The sequence below is a fragment of the Lissotriton helveticus genome, chromosome 3_1 (assembly GCF_964261635.1).
Source record: "Lissotriton helveticus chromosome 3_1, aLisHel1.1, whole genome shotgun sequence".
Classification (NCBI taxonomy): Eukaryota; Metazoa; Chordata; class Amphibia; order Caudata; family Salamandridae; genus Lissotriton; species Lissotriton helveticus.
Window position 1 is genome coordinate 457,126,956 of NC_136061.1, and position 13,671 is coordinate 457,140,626.

Consider the following 13,671-nt stretch of genomic DNA (forward strand, 5'->3'; position numbering starts at 1 on the left):
TCCTGTGAAAAAAGCCTGATGTCTTTTCTAAACTTTTCAGTCTTCCTTTTCATAAGATAGTCTGAAAAGGATTCTAGTTCAAGACAAATGTCTTCCAGTTTTTTCTTTACTAATTCCACTGAGTTGTCTTTTTTAAGTTTTTCTTCCAACTCCTCAATCTCTTTGGCCAAAATGGCCAGAACTTCACGGGCAGTCTCAATGATTAACATCATCCAATCTCTGGAGCATCTGTTGGAGATAAGCGCCCATTTCTCCAGAAATTGTCTTATTTCGACAAAGAGGCCAGGAATATTCCTGACCCTAAGTCCTATTGGAATAGTTCCTGCTTTCAAGTAATCCAACATAAAGTTGGCATGGGCTTCAGTCCTTTTGGATTTCTTTTTTAGGTTGAGGAGTTTGTTCCATTCCCCTTCTAGTCCTTTGGACAATGTAAACTGTTTGTCGCCTCCGACGGCGGCACCTATCATTCGGGCAAAATCCTCATTGGAGAAGCTGAATGTTTTGATGCTCTCCATCTCACCAAACAAAGGGAGGTGAGTGGGCGAAATAGGCCCCCGACCTAGATGGATTACACTGGGGATCCCCGAGTAGGCAAAACGAGATGGATCAACCAGGAAGCTGGAAGATCTGTATATGAGTAGGCCTCTAAGGAAGAAAGATAAATTCAACTAACATATAATTAAATGGAAATAACGGTGTCTTGTGGGTGGGGAGTGGGGTGCCAACGGGAGCGGTCGGGCGTTGTTGCGGGTCTGGGTGGGCTCGCCTCTCCTTCAGCCTTTTATCACATTGCGGGCCATCAGCGGAGAGATCACCATGGGAGGTGGAGAGCCAGCCCCTGGCAGCAGCAACGCTGGTCACAGGGTCAGCGTGCGGCAGGGGGTGCCAGTCGGGAGGGAAATGATTTCTGGGAATTCGTTTGCACTCCTAAGGAAAGGGGCCATGCATGGGCCTTCCCCTAGCGATGCGGCTCAGAGGCGGCAGGCTCGCGTCCCCCACTGGGCAGCCTGCATATCACGGGCCGAGGCAAGATCGCATTCTGCCTCGGGCCATACATGTGTTCAGGAGGCCTATAGAAGAGGTCTGACTTTGGTGCCGGTGGCACCCGGTGCGACGGTCACTTTGGCGCCCCCATGTCACGAATAGCATGACCTCTTTTTGGAGTGGCACGGATACTAGCAGGCACGGAGCATGCGTGGCGTCTGCATGTTCTAGGGAAGGAGAGTCATGCAGCTCCCACTGTCTGCATCCGGGTGGCCAGGGGCGAACTTGCCACTGTTCTTTGTGCCTACTCTTTCCATCACAGTTGTGTGTTCTGGACGAGTGTGCTGTGTCGAGGGCCCCCACCCCGTGGTGTGCGCGGGGCCCTGTGTTGCGCCCCCGGGTATGGGCGACAGTGGGTTGGGGGCTGCAGAAGGGGGAGAGACGTTCCCCTGGGCAGCGGTTTTCCATTATAGCAAACAACTGGGGTCCAAGGCACTGTGTCTAGGGTCCAGGGTGTCGGCCACTCCCTGCTCCCAGTTGCTACATGTATAGTGCTGCCAGCGGGTGCCAGAACGAGGGTTACCCTACTGCAGCGGTGCTCATGCATGTACCTGCACAAGTGGCACGGCCCTCCCTGCACGTCCACTACCACGTGGGCAGGGAGCCAGCCCCCTTTTTAATGCAACTTAAGCTAGCTGCCAGGCAGCAGTATTATTGGATGCCGCCGGTGCTGGCAGTGCGTGACTACTGGTGCAGCAGTTACGCTTGTTTTGGAGACAAGATGGGGGCACCAGCACCGAAACAGGCGAGTTTGGAATTGCAAAACCTTTATTGAATCCTGGCTCTATGTCGAGTGATTCTGGGTAAACCACTTATTTCCACTAGCAAATTCGAATCTTCTCTGGCAGTGCGCCCAATTTGCACTGCGACCGGGACTTATTAATCAAAGTGCTCCAATCGGCATGAAGGCGTTGGCGCTTTTAAGCAAGCCAATAGTAAGCCCTCTGGGGGAACAGACTGATGACCTCTTTTGCCAGGTTATCCCCTTCCATGACGCCATCAGTCAGACTGATGCCCCATGTTGTTCTGAGCTGGTTCAGGGCTCTTAAAAATCAGCAGCACCCAGCTCAGAGGGAAGAATTTGTTGTGCCTTTTCCCCCTTTGTCACACCAAAAAGGTGTAACTCGAAGGTATATTCGCAAAGGTGGCATCACGGGACAACGTGCACGCACCAGAGCGGGGGTGCTCTGTGTAGGAAAGTTGCGGATGGCACAAACTATTAATTTGGGTGCCGCCCCAGAGATATTTACATGTAGGTCTCTCCTCCCCAGTAATTCAGCGAGTTTTCAGTCGCACCAGACCTGCCAGGACCAACTCGCGCTGACGGGCAACGCAATTGGTAAAAGCAGTAAGTAGGGTGGCACTGTCCATGCAAAATGGGCAGAGTGTCTAGTTTTGGATGGCAAACCAAGGGTGGGTCTCCTTGGTACAGTCAGCTGCTTGGTACGCCTTACATGGGGGCAATAAGAGTCGGATGACTGGATGAGTAAACCTTGGTCCGTGGTGCGGGCCAGAATAATTAGGCATTGCGTGGCTGTACTAAGTATCTTTAAGCGGTCAGGTGGCACATTAGGATAGCTGTGCTGAATATGCAATGTAACTGGAGCTCATGTGTAGTGTTTCAATGCCTTTGCATTCACATACATGTTACATCGGTATAATTAATATGTAACTCCCAATGTGCGTTAGATTAACGCTATGAATGGTGGAAACGGTCAGGCTTTCCAGGGAGCGGAATACCTAGGAAATGCGCTGTGGGCTGGTGGCTGGTCTGAATGACATAGTCATTGCCTGAGCAAGCTGGGTAGCCCTGCTTTTGTCTGGCTGGGGACATATTACATCGGTTTTGCTTGGCACCCCTCACCCACATATGCATTCCTTTATGCCACTATGTTTAACCTACAACTACCAGCAAGCACGCTACTTATATTTTATGATGCTGGAACCTGGCATTATAAAAATAGGTATTCCGTATGAAAAATGTGTGGTAGCCTCTTGGGTCAAATGTGGCATAGTGTACGGGGAGACGGCTCAGCAGGGAGTAAACTGCCAAATTACCATCACTGTATATTAATTAGTTGGCTCTAAATAAAGTCACATTGTAAGTTTCTGAATGATGGAAAGGGAACTCTTCCGCTGGTTTTATTGTGTTCCAGGAAAAGCACGCACCTATCAGATTCTTTACTCTCTATGGTGCCGTAGGTGTTTGGCCACCATATGGCACTGCTTTCAGTGTTTCTTACCCCATTCGAGTTTGTGGGAGGCGTGTTCGGCTGGCTATCCATGCCCCGGGCGACCAGGGGGAACAAGGCGAGCATCGCGGCCCGGAAACTGCGCCACGGGCCAGGGTTTACGCTTTGAGGTAGTGATTTCAAATTTTAGAAGGCTAATGGGGCGTTCAAAGGCATTGCCCTGAGAGTACTATGAACGCCTCAGTAATGCCCGAGGAGGGCCCTGACTTATACGGTTTTGCCCCCCCCTCCCAAGTGCCTTTGCCGGTGTTTTTTTAGTATGGAGCCAGCGGTGCAGCATCTACTGAGCAGGACAATGGTGTATGAGCAGCAGGAATGGGTATCACTGCCCTGCACCAGCGAGGGGAGCAGCCCGTGCCCTCAACCTGGCAGTAGTATGAGCCCCTTTCACAGTGTTGCCCGCTCTCCCGCGGTGACAGGAACGTAGCAAATAAGGCTCAACAGAAGAGTGAATAGCTTAGACTAATGCTATGATAGGCGGATTGGTCAGGCTTTTCATGGAGAGGAACACCCAGTAGATGCGCTGCTGTATATATCTGGAGGCAATGTCAGATGCTGCAAAACACCAGCCGACCGCACACTAAGCTTAGCACGAAACGCCAGCGTACGAGTCAGCCATGCCAGATTGCATTGACCACACAAACAGGAGGGAGCCTGTGGGGCACTGTCCTGCCAGAGGACCGAGGCTGAGGTAAAACAGACCTGGTGTGAAACAACCGTTTCTCATGTAGAGTGGTTTCATAGGCGGGGCGTGCCTACCATCGACAGTGAGGGCTCTAAAAGCGATGGATGCTTGGTCTTCTTGCATCAGCAGGCACATTCAGGGTGGGCTTACCTCGGCATGGCACCTTGCAGTGGTTGCACTGACTGGTGATATTGGCTGGCTCAGCACTTGGTCATCAGTCTGTAACCTTGTACGGGGGATCATCCTGGGAGGGGGGCACATTAGGGCTTAGTCACCCTAGAATGATACGCGCAACTGGCACACGGCGCGTCAGTGTTTGGGTCACACAAAGCTGGGGGATGTCTCATGGGGCACACTCACTGCCTGTGGTCATGGTGCAGGATAATTATTGTTTTACTCTAGGAAACTGATCTTATGCCCATGTTCTGTCTGCCTTTACCACCGGTTAGCAGCCCAATGGTGGGAAGTATAATTTTACACTTTCCATGGAAATGACAACGCAAGAGAGAGGCACTGTGAAATACTGAGATGTATTGGGCACGAGGGCCTTTATGAGGAACATCTGCTAGCACCATATAGAGACAGGTACCATGTACTCTGGGTGGGCATCCCCCTGCTACCATGGGCAGGTTTCAGGTCGTTTCAGTTATGACATACTCACCAGCGCATTAGCCAGGGCAGCAGGAGGGGGGTGGTAGTTGCCATCTAACAAATTTGCTGCGGTGCAAAAATAAATCTGGTAAAACACTGCGTTAGAGCCAAACAGCGACAGGGTTCTAGACCATTTGACATACCCAATATTCAGGAAAGGTCAGGTATTTGCTCAGAATGTTCCCCTCTGGCTCCCACAGACTTGTCTGCCCCCTGGGTTATCCTTCTATGGGTTGGGATAGAACCTGAGACTGGAAGGGGCATTTTCTGCGACCGGTGTCCCAAATACGTTGATAGTCATCGCTGGGGTAGATGTACCATGAAGGCCATGATCACTACTTGGGTTGTCACTAAGTTTTGGGGTCAAACTAGGTTGGATCATTTAGTCTACAGTCCTTAGGAAGCATCCAGCTTTCCTTCAATCCAAGTAAGGGCAGTTAGCTAATGATAAGTATCAGTGAGTGGGTAACATATACCGACTATTCAGCGACATTGTGCCCCGGGGGCACGCACGCTTCACAAAAACACAGAGCTGCAACCAGAAAAGTGCAAAGTGGCAACAACCAGTAAATAGGTTTAAAATATATCTCTATAGCCTTACAGCTGTGTGAAGCCGGTCTCTATTTGAGGTACGCCCAGGTGGCAATTGGGTGCTTTTCAGGGTTCTCATGACCAATGCAGTTTGTGGTAGCTCCTAGCGGGGCAACTGAACATGTACTGCAGCTAAACAGTAAATGGGGGTTCTGGGATTCTGACACTTTTGGGGGTTGGAAGCATCCAGGGTCAGAGATGGACAGTAGGTACTGTGCATCTGTGATCTGACGGCAGTTAAGCAAACGGGGTGCGCTGCGTAAGTTGTCACTGCACGAAAAGGTGAGGTGCCTTCAATAGTGGGCACAAGACAACTAATGTTTCAAACCTGATTTACACCATTAAGGTGTTCACTAGGGTTTATCAAGCAAAGGTGTTTGTACAAGCGTCTGGTCAATGAAGCATAGTAGGTGCACCCCAGAACCAAGGGTAGGTGGCATGTTCCTGCAGTTAAGCTTATATGCCGCATCCGGTTAGCTATATTAGCCCCGCGGGGTCGCTGTCAGCCAACATAGTGTGCTGCCGTCCAGGAAATGGGGAAACAAGGTGTCAAGCAAAAAAGGCTACTATGTAATAGAGCAGTTGGCACGGCCAGTGTTCAACAGAAAAAATGTAATTCAATGGAGCAGGTTATTTTCCACCCCTGGGGCTGCTCAGTGTGGGCAGTGTGAAGACCCCGCCCCCCCTATTCTTGAATATCCTTAATGTTAGGCACCACTTGACCGACAGTGGGCACTGTATAATATCAGACATTCTCTGCGCCGGTATGCCTAGGAGTCTCACCACAGAGCGAGCTGAGCTGGCAATCCCCATAAGGATTAAGGGAGACCGGGAAAGGCAAGGGGGCCCCCCCTTGCTCATTGTCACATATTTCTAGTTATGGACACTCAGGTGTGTCATGATTTAGAAAGCAAAAGGACTGAGCAAATGCTAAAGTATAATCCTTCTCACCCTAATAGCCTAAAGTAGGCAGGCGGGTGTGGGAGCGGTCGGCTAAGAAGTGGGCGGCTGTCCCTTAGATGTAGGGCACAGATGTGCAGGACACACATTGTGCTAGTTGAACGGCTGCTAGGTGAGATCAGCAAATTTAGGGGCTACATGAGCCATAGTATCTGAATCCTCCCCGCCCAGAGATGGCACGGGGCAGAGTCATGTGAAGCAGTGGAACATTCCCATAAGAGGATTAGTTCTTGGCACAAGTTCCCAGGCCAGAAGGGCTTTTGGTTTCATGAGACACTACCGGATCTTGGCTAACGTCAAGGGATATTGAATATAGATGGGGTTCATCTATCACCAGTAGGGAGGGATCATTACCTTAGATTTGCAGGAGGCCTGTAAATGAGAAGTTGCCGGTGAGAAAGGAGCTGTTTTGGTGGGGGGCTCTGTCAGCGACGGTGGCCACCGCCAGAGCTGTGGCAGAGTTACAGGGCGATCTGGAAGAAAATGGGTACAGACGGGTACATCTGCATGGCACATAGGGGTGCCAGAGCCAAAGCCCAGGAGCCTCATGGGAGGTTCCTAGAAACAGTGTCAGCGCCTCATTAGTCCTTCGGGCGGTTGTGGGCCTGAACAACCGGGGGCTTGCCTTGCTACGCTCCTCCCTGAAAGGGGAGTGAGTAATAAGGGACCAGGTGTCACGTGACCTGGGAGGAGGATCACCAAAAGCGGCAGCACAGATGGGGTTTTTACCCAGTGCTGCTTGGCTCATCAGGCAGGCAGGCGGCCCAGATGGTTGCCTGCCCTTGAATCGCCCATAAGATAACCCACCATATTACTTAACGTTGTATGTAATAAACCTGCAGCCGTTTTCCCAACACAAAATCTGTGTGGTGTGTACTTATTTGCATGCATGCTATGTGCTTGGGGGCAGGGAGTGTTGCCAAGATGGTGCTATAGGTGGGTGCACAGCATATGTTTGTTTACAAGGTGGTGCCTCCAGGATTCCACTGGACACGTCTTAGGCTACTGCCTGGCCCTCGTTTCGGGCGGGAAGTGCGTTGCAACGAGGGCAGCGTTGCCTGGGTTACCGGCCAGCTTATAAGGAAGTTTCTTCCCGTGTCGGGTTGGTTACGGTGTTTGCGGTTCCCTTGTTTGTGCATGTACCTTGCTCTTTGCTGGCTTTAGTGCGCCTGGAGTCTTGTTGGCATTCTCCTGTCTATGCCCTAGGCTGTGTCATGGACGCTATTATGAGTGACTTGGAGGTCACCCTAGTGATGGCTGGGTCGTTTTGGGGGGTTCCTGTGTCCCCTGACCTTCAAGCCAATATTGCTGCAGTGGTGGAAGCTGCATTTCATGCCCTTGAGGGGCTCCTCCAGCCAAGGTTCCTAGAATGGATCCTTGATCAAGGCGTTTTGTGCAGGGCATGGATCTGGATAAAGTTCAGCAACATGTGCGAGAGAATTTGGGCTTTACAGCTGCTGCTCAAGTTCCGGCTGAGAACTTCCTGTCACAGCGTCAGCGGTCTGAGACAGACTCTTTGCCCTTGCACACCTCTATTCGCAGTGTGCTTATTAATGAGTGGAAAGATGTTGAGAAGCAGCCATTCACCCACTTCTTGATGAAACGTTAACACTTGGATAATTTTGGAGAGCAATTTCTGTCCTAAGTAAAGACTGATAACATTGTGGCTGGGTTATCCTCTTAGGGGGTGGTGGTATCAGAGGATGAGTTGCCTTCTGATGCTGTGGACAAGAAGGTGGAGGGGGTGGTGAAGTGTGCCTCTGCAGCTTCGAACTTTGCTGTTTGTGGGAATGCCTACTCCACTTATGCTATTCAGTCCCTCGTGAAGGACTGCCAATCTGTGGCCAAAAAGTTGCAAGGGGGTGGAGATGTTTCTCTTATACCAGCTTATATGGAGCAACAGGTACCTTTCCTCTCTGATGTCACTTTTAACAATCACTGTGCATCATCGGCAGCATCTGGTGTGGCTATTGCAGCCCGTCACAAGATTTGGATATGTTCTTGGAAGGCAGATGATGCTCAGAAAGTTGTCTTTTTGAGGTTGCCTTATGCAAGGTCTAAGGTTTTTGGCAGTGCCTTGGAGGAAATGATGAAGAAATCTGTGGAGAATAAGAAGCTAGTCACTCCTGTTCACCCAGTCACCAAAAGCAGGGGGTTTTGATAAAAAAAGGGCTTTAACCGCTGGGGTTACTCTGCTGCTGCATCCTCTCCTGCTCCTCCGAAAGCATGACTGATCCAGGTTTTATCCAGTGGGAGGGTCATCTACACTTCTTTCTGGACATTTGAACTCGTACCATTTCCGATGCCTGAGCCCTTTAAGTGGTCTCAGAAGGATACAGAATAAATTACGGTGGCATTCCTCCTCACCATTTTTTCAAGACTCCTGCTCCACATTCCCCAACCAAGTTGACAGCTATTCTCCCATTGTCCCCGTCCCAGCTGGTGAGATGTTCCATAGTTATTATTCCCTGTTTTTTCTTGTGCAGAAGACGTCAGGGGAGTTGCTGGATCTCAAGTGGGTCAATCAGTATATCCCTCATTTTTCCTGCAAGATGATGTCTCTTCAGCTGATTCTGCCTCTCTTGAAGTAGGGCAAGTTCTTGACTTCCACCAATCTCCTGGATGCCTACCTCTATGCCCCAGTGCATCTGCCTCAGCAGCTGGTCCTCCGGCTCACTATCCAGGGCAAACCATTCTAGTCCCGGGTCTAGCCCTTTGGGCTAGTGTCGGCACCAAGTGTGTTCCGCAATCTTTTAATGCCTTTGGTGGGTATTTAACATTCAGAAGGTATCCAGCTTTTTCCATATCTGGATGACAGGATGATTACATCTTGTTCTTTTTCCAAGGTCCAGACAGAGGTTTGCAGGGTGGCCATGCTGTTGCAGGACTGCGTCTTCTTAATCATCTTAAAGAAGTCCCAGGTCTAGCCTTCCCAGCATCTCCTCTTCATCGGAGCATTGTGCAGGATGGACGTGGGGGAGGTTGTGGTATCAGAGGAGCGCTGTGTTTGTCTCCGCTCCCACCTGTCTTCTCTCCTTCTTTGCCCATCAGCTTCTGGAAGGACATGGCTTCACAGTCAGGGGAAGATGTCCTCTGTCTTGTCTCTGGTTCCTTGGGGGAGGTTACACCTGTATCCCCCTGTTCACCATCTCCTGTGGCATTGGGACCCATTATGTCTGGTGTACGAGAATATGGTTCCAGTGGATCTCCAGTGGTGGCTGAACCCCACTCATCTGAGTAGGGGTTTTTCTCTGGTTCCTCTGCCTGTTTGGGTTCTCATGACCAATACCAGTGTGTGGGGTTAGGGTGCCACTTTGGAGGATGCTACAGCTCAAGGGAGATGTGATCAGATGGAGGCTCGTTAGTCTTGAAATTGGAAGACGCTGGTAGCTGTTTTCAAATAATTTCTGTCTTTCCGTCCCCTGTTAATGCGTACCTCAGTGTGTGTGCAGACAGACAATCAGATTATCCCCTCTTACCCGAACCGGCAGGGCGGCATGTGTCCATCTCGTTTCTCCTTTCCAAGAGGATTTTCCTTTGGGCCGAATTCCACTGCTGTCACTATTGGCAGTCGATCTTCTGGGAATGAATAACCGGCCTGCCAATGCTCTTAGTCGAAGGTTACCATCTTCGGTAACGATTTGTATGGATTTGGGTATCTTTCAGTCCATTCTGTGTCAGTTTGGCCGTCCTTGGCTGGATTTGTTTGCCACCAAGGATATTTCCCTTCCTTCCCACTTTTGTAGTGCCCACTGCTCGAGGGCTTGGGCAGTGGATGCTTTGTCTGTTCCCTGGCTCCTTTTTTTTGTTTTCTGCCCATCTCTCTTCTCACTCGAGTGGTTATGAATGTGGTGCAGGACCAGGCAAAGATACTGTTGATTGCCCTAGCTTGGTTGAGGCGCTCTTGGTTCCCTTGCCTTCTCCGTCTATCTGTCAGGCTCCCCTGGGTCAGAAGCTTCTTCCACTGGACACTCTTTGCAGGTTGACGCTTGTGGTTTGGCACTTCAGGGGCAGTCCCTCTTAGAACTGGGTTGTTCTATGGATGTGGCTGTGCTGCTCCAGCAGTCTTGGCTGATATCTACCCTTAAGGGTTAGGACTACCATTGACATGGTCTGGTGTCCGGATAAATGGTTGTCTTCTTCTTCTTGTGATCCTACGGCTGTGTTGGAGTTGCGTCTGGATGTTTTTCAGCTGGATTTTGATCATTCTACCCTCTGTAGTCCATGGGCGGCTGTACAAGCTTTCCGTGGGGAGGGGGTTTTGTCTGTTGCCCCTCTGGTGGCTCGTTTACTGCGGAGTTCTCTTCAGCGGCTGGTATAGCATTCCCAAGGCCACTTTGCGACTTGCCTTTGGTTCTGCAGGATGCTCCCTTTGAGCCTTTGGAGTCTGCTGGCTTAAACTTTCTTTCTGCCAATGTTGTTTTTCTTGTGACCATTTCTTTGGGGAAACAGTTTGGGGAGATTGATGCTTTGTTGTCCTTCCCTCCTTTTCTTAGTTTTTTTTTTCTAAACAAGGTAGTGCTTTATCCTAGTCCCGCTTTTCTACCTAAAGTGGTGTCTTCTTTTCATTTGATTCTGATACCGCTTTGCCTACCTATTATCCATTACCTGGGTCTGACGAGGAGGTGCGTTTACATTCCCTGGATGTACATCAGGCTCTTTCCATTTATTTGCGGTGCACTGCTGTGTTCCGCAAGTCTGATGCCTGGTTTGTCTCCCATGGTTTGGCGTGGCGTGTTACAAGCCATTCCTCTCTATGTTGTCCTGTTGGATTACGTTGGCAATTTCTCCTTTCTATTACTTGGTTGGCCCACCTGTCCCGGAGTCTTTCCCAGGGAGGTCTACTAGGGGTGTTCCTTCCTCCTGGGTGGCCTTTAATGGGGCTCCCATTTGGGACATTTGTTTTGCTCCACTTGGGCTATGCCCCACTTGTTCATGACCCACTACAGTTTGCAATTGTGTGGGGATATTTCTTTCGATTTTGGTACTGCAGTCTTGAGTTCTGTGGGTTAGCCTGCAGTGTAAGTAAGTTCTGGGATTTTTTGTGTCCTTTGTTTCATTAGATTCACCTGTTTTGTTGATCTCTTGGTGTGGTTTGTTTGAAAATCAGTGTTTGGTTTGGGTAAGTACTCACACATGAGGGCTGTAATGCCCAGTTACTTACCGGTAATATTCATTACTCCGAGTCCTGAGTCCCACCCGCCTCTCCCTGTGGTCCACTGATTTTTGTCTGTGCTTGGTTATTTCGCAAAGTTTTTCCAAGGAAGTGATGTATTTTTACTCATGGGTATGGGTGACATGTTAGATTGGGAAGGAAAAGTCAAGTTTGGGTAATTAGGTTCTGCATGAATAGAGATTACTCATACGTGAGGACAGTGATGAGGAAGACATGGACTTGGAGTCAGGAATATTATCGTTAAGTAAATGGGCATTACATTATCCTGCCTGCTATCTTACTGCTATTGCAACTATTAACCTGCAGGTTAGAAATAGACCACTGCAGCAGGCAACACCTTCTCTCATTGAGTTTGGAGTCTGTAATCTGCATGTGAAACACTTTCCGTGGCATGTGCTCAATGCACCACTTATTGCTGGCTATTTGCAATTATGGGTAGCAGTCAAAACATGATGCTCCACAATGCACTGCTCATGACAGTCATCAATAACATCACATTTGACGTATTCAGGCCTTAATTCATGACATCACTTGCGTGGTATCACAGGGGGAATTAGATAGGGATGAAAATCTGAAGTGCCACTGTCAGCTAACAGGTGTCCATTATAGATTACATTAATCAAACGAAGTTTACATGGAAGCAAAAAGCTGCTACTCTGCAACAGTTGTCCTCGGTTATTGCAAGTTGATTGCAAAATCTTTAAAGCTGAGGTGCGGTTTTATGCCACATTAATGGTATTGCTATGTTATTTGTGATGTCATTAGTGATATCGTTTGTGATATTATCTTTGAGGGCAGGTGAGGTGCATAACTAGGAAGTTTCAGGGGTGCTTCGGTGTCGGATCGCAAGCTTGCACTTTCAGAGAATTTCTGTTTCTACAACAAATAGTGTATGCTCTTAGAATAAAACCGCACAATTCCTTTAACTAGGATTTTGAATGGCGTGTAATGATACACTCGGCCCCCTGCCTAACTGTGCTGTGTCCACTCCTTCATGTCCACCGGGAATGCCTGGCAGCGGTGCTCGGCTGGGACTTGGCACAGGGCATGGCCTACGGCACAGTATTCATAGCAGCAGTGCCAGCTGGGTAAACAGCGTGGGCTTCATCTTTGCCTTGTGCCTCCTCTAGTCTAGGTAGTACCTACACCATGCGCTGAGATGCAAGAACTCAAAAGATTATGAAAAAAGAATCTCATGGATTATGTTTTTTGTTTTCACCGCAGATTCGAACTCTGGATCCTCACGAGACTGGGCGACGGATCTGGGAATACCTTTTTCATACACCTTTGAGCTGAGAGACAAAGGGGTACATGCCTTTGTGCTGCCAGAGGATCAGATCCAGCCGACATGTGAAGAGACTATGGCAGGCATGATGTACATAATCAACCATGTCAGTGCGCCCCATATTGGGAACAGTGCAGTGAACATCATCTCTGTTTCCCTATGGAGTAATGTCTTACTAGCTTTGATCCTGAGCTCATCTTGCACACTCTTGTGGTGATCTTACAGTCCCTGGTGTTGCTTGTTCAGTCAGAGTATTGTCATGCAAGTAAAATTATTTTTTGAAATGATGCCGTATTTCATGTTTTCATTTTTTGCTAGCTACATAGTTATAACTTTTCAAATGTAAGTGGGACAGTTATCCTCAATGCGTATGAATAGCTTAAAAAAAACACTTTAAAAAGATTTTTCTCAAAAGAATACATCAGCTGTGTTTTCTAAAATGCCCAGATCCTTCTTGTAATTCTGGATCATAAGCTCTCTATGGATATAAACATTTCCAAATTTGCTACCTACTGTTTCTGGTTACTTAAATGCCTCAAGGAAATTATCGGTCTCCTTCCTTAGCCGACACAAAAAACTAGATCATTATCTAGACTGGACTACAGCAATATGTTTAATGTGGGTGTTGCTAATAAGACTCTGAAAAGACTACAGTTGGTGCAAAACTCTGCAGACTGTTTGCTTTCCATGTGCCTAAACAGTCTTTAGTTACCTCCCACCTTCTTTCCCTACACACGTTGATGGTGGAGAAGCGTATTCCCTTGAAAATACTATGCTTTCTGCATAAGGCTTTACATGGGACTGGCCCATTATATCTTAAGGAGTTGGTGCATCGGTAATACCATTGGCAAAATCATTACTTGGGACAGCAGCATCTTGCCACTGTGTCCCGCTATCAACGTGTTAGGCAGGTTGGCAGGTCCTTTTCTGTTATGAAACTCTCGTCCTTGGAAAATTAGTAGCGGTGCATGATTGGCAGAATTTCAAATATTGTTGAAAACCTGGGAGCCAATTTATGAGCCGGTTT

The 13,671-nt window shown here is 48.8% G+C and overlaps 1 protein-coding gene across 1 annotated transcript in view; it reads left to right on the top strand.

Annotated features, from left to right (window-relative positions):
- LOC144822608 (carboxypeptidase O-like) overlaps positions 1–12,931 on the top strand; it is a 344,789-nt gene extending 331,858 nt beyond the window's left edge. The window contains exon 11 of the mRNA XM_078680335.1: positions 12,584–12,931. Within this exon, the coding sequence (XP_078536461.1) occupies positions 12,584–12,861 (278 nt within the window). The 3' untranslated portion in view covers positions 12,862–12,931. The remainder of the gene's footprint in view (positions 1–12,583) is intronic.
- The last annotated feature ends 740 nt before the right edge of the window (positions 12,932–13,671 follow it).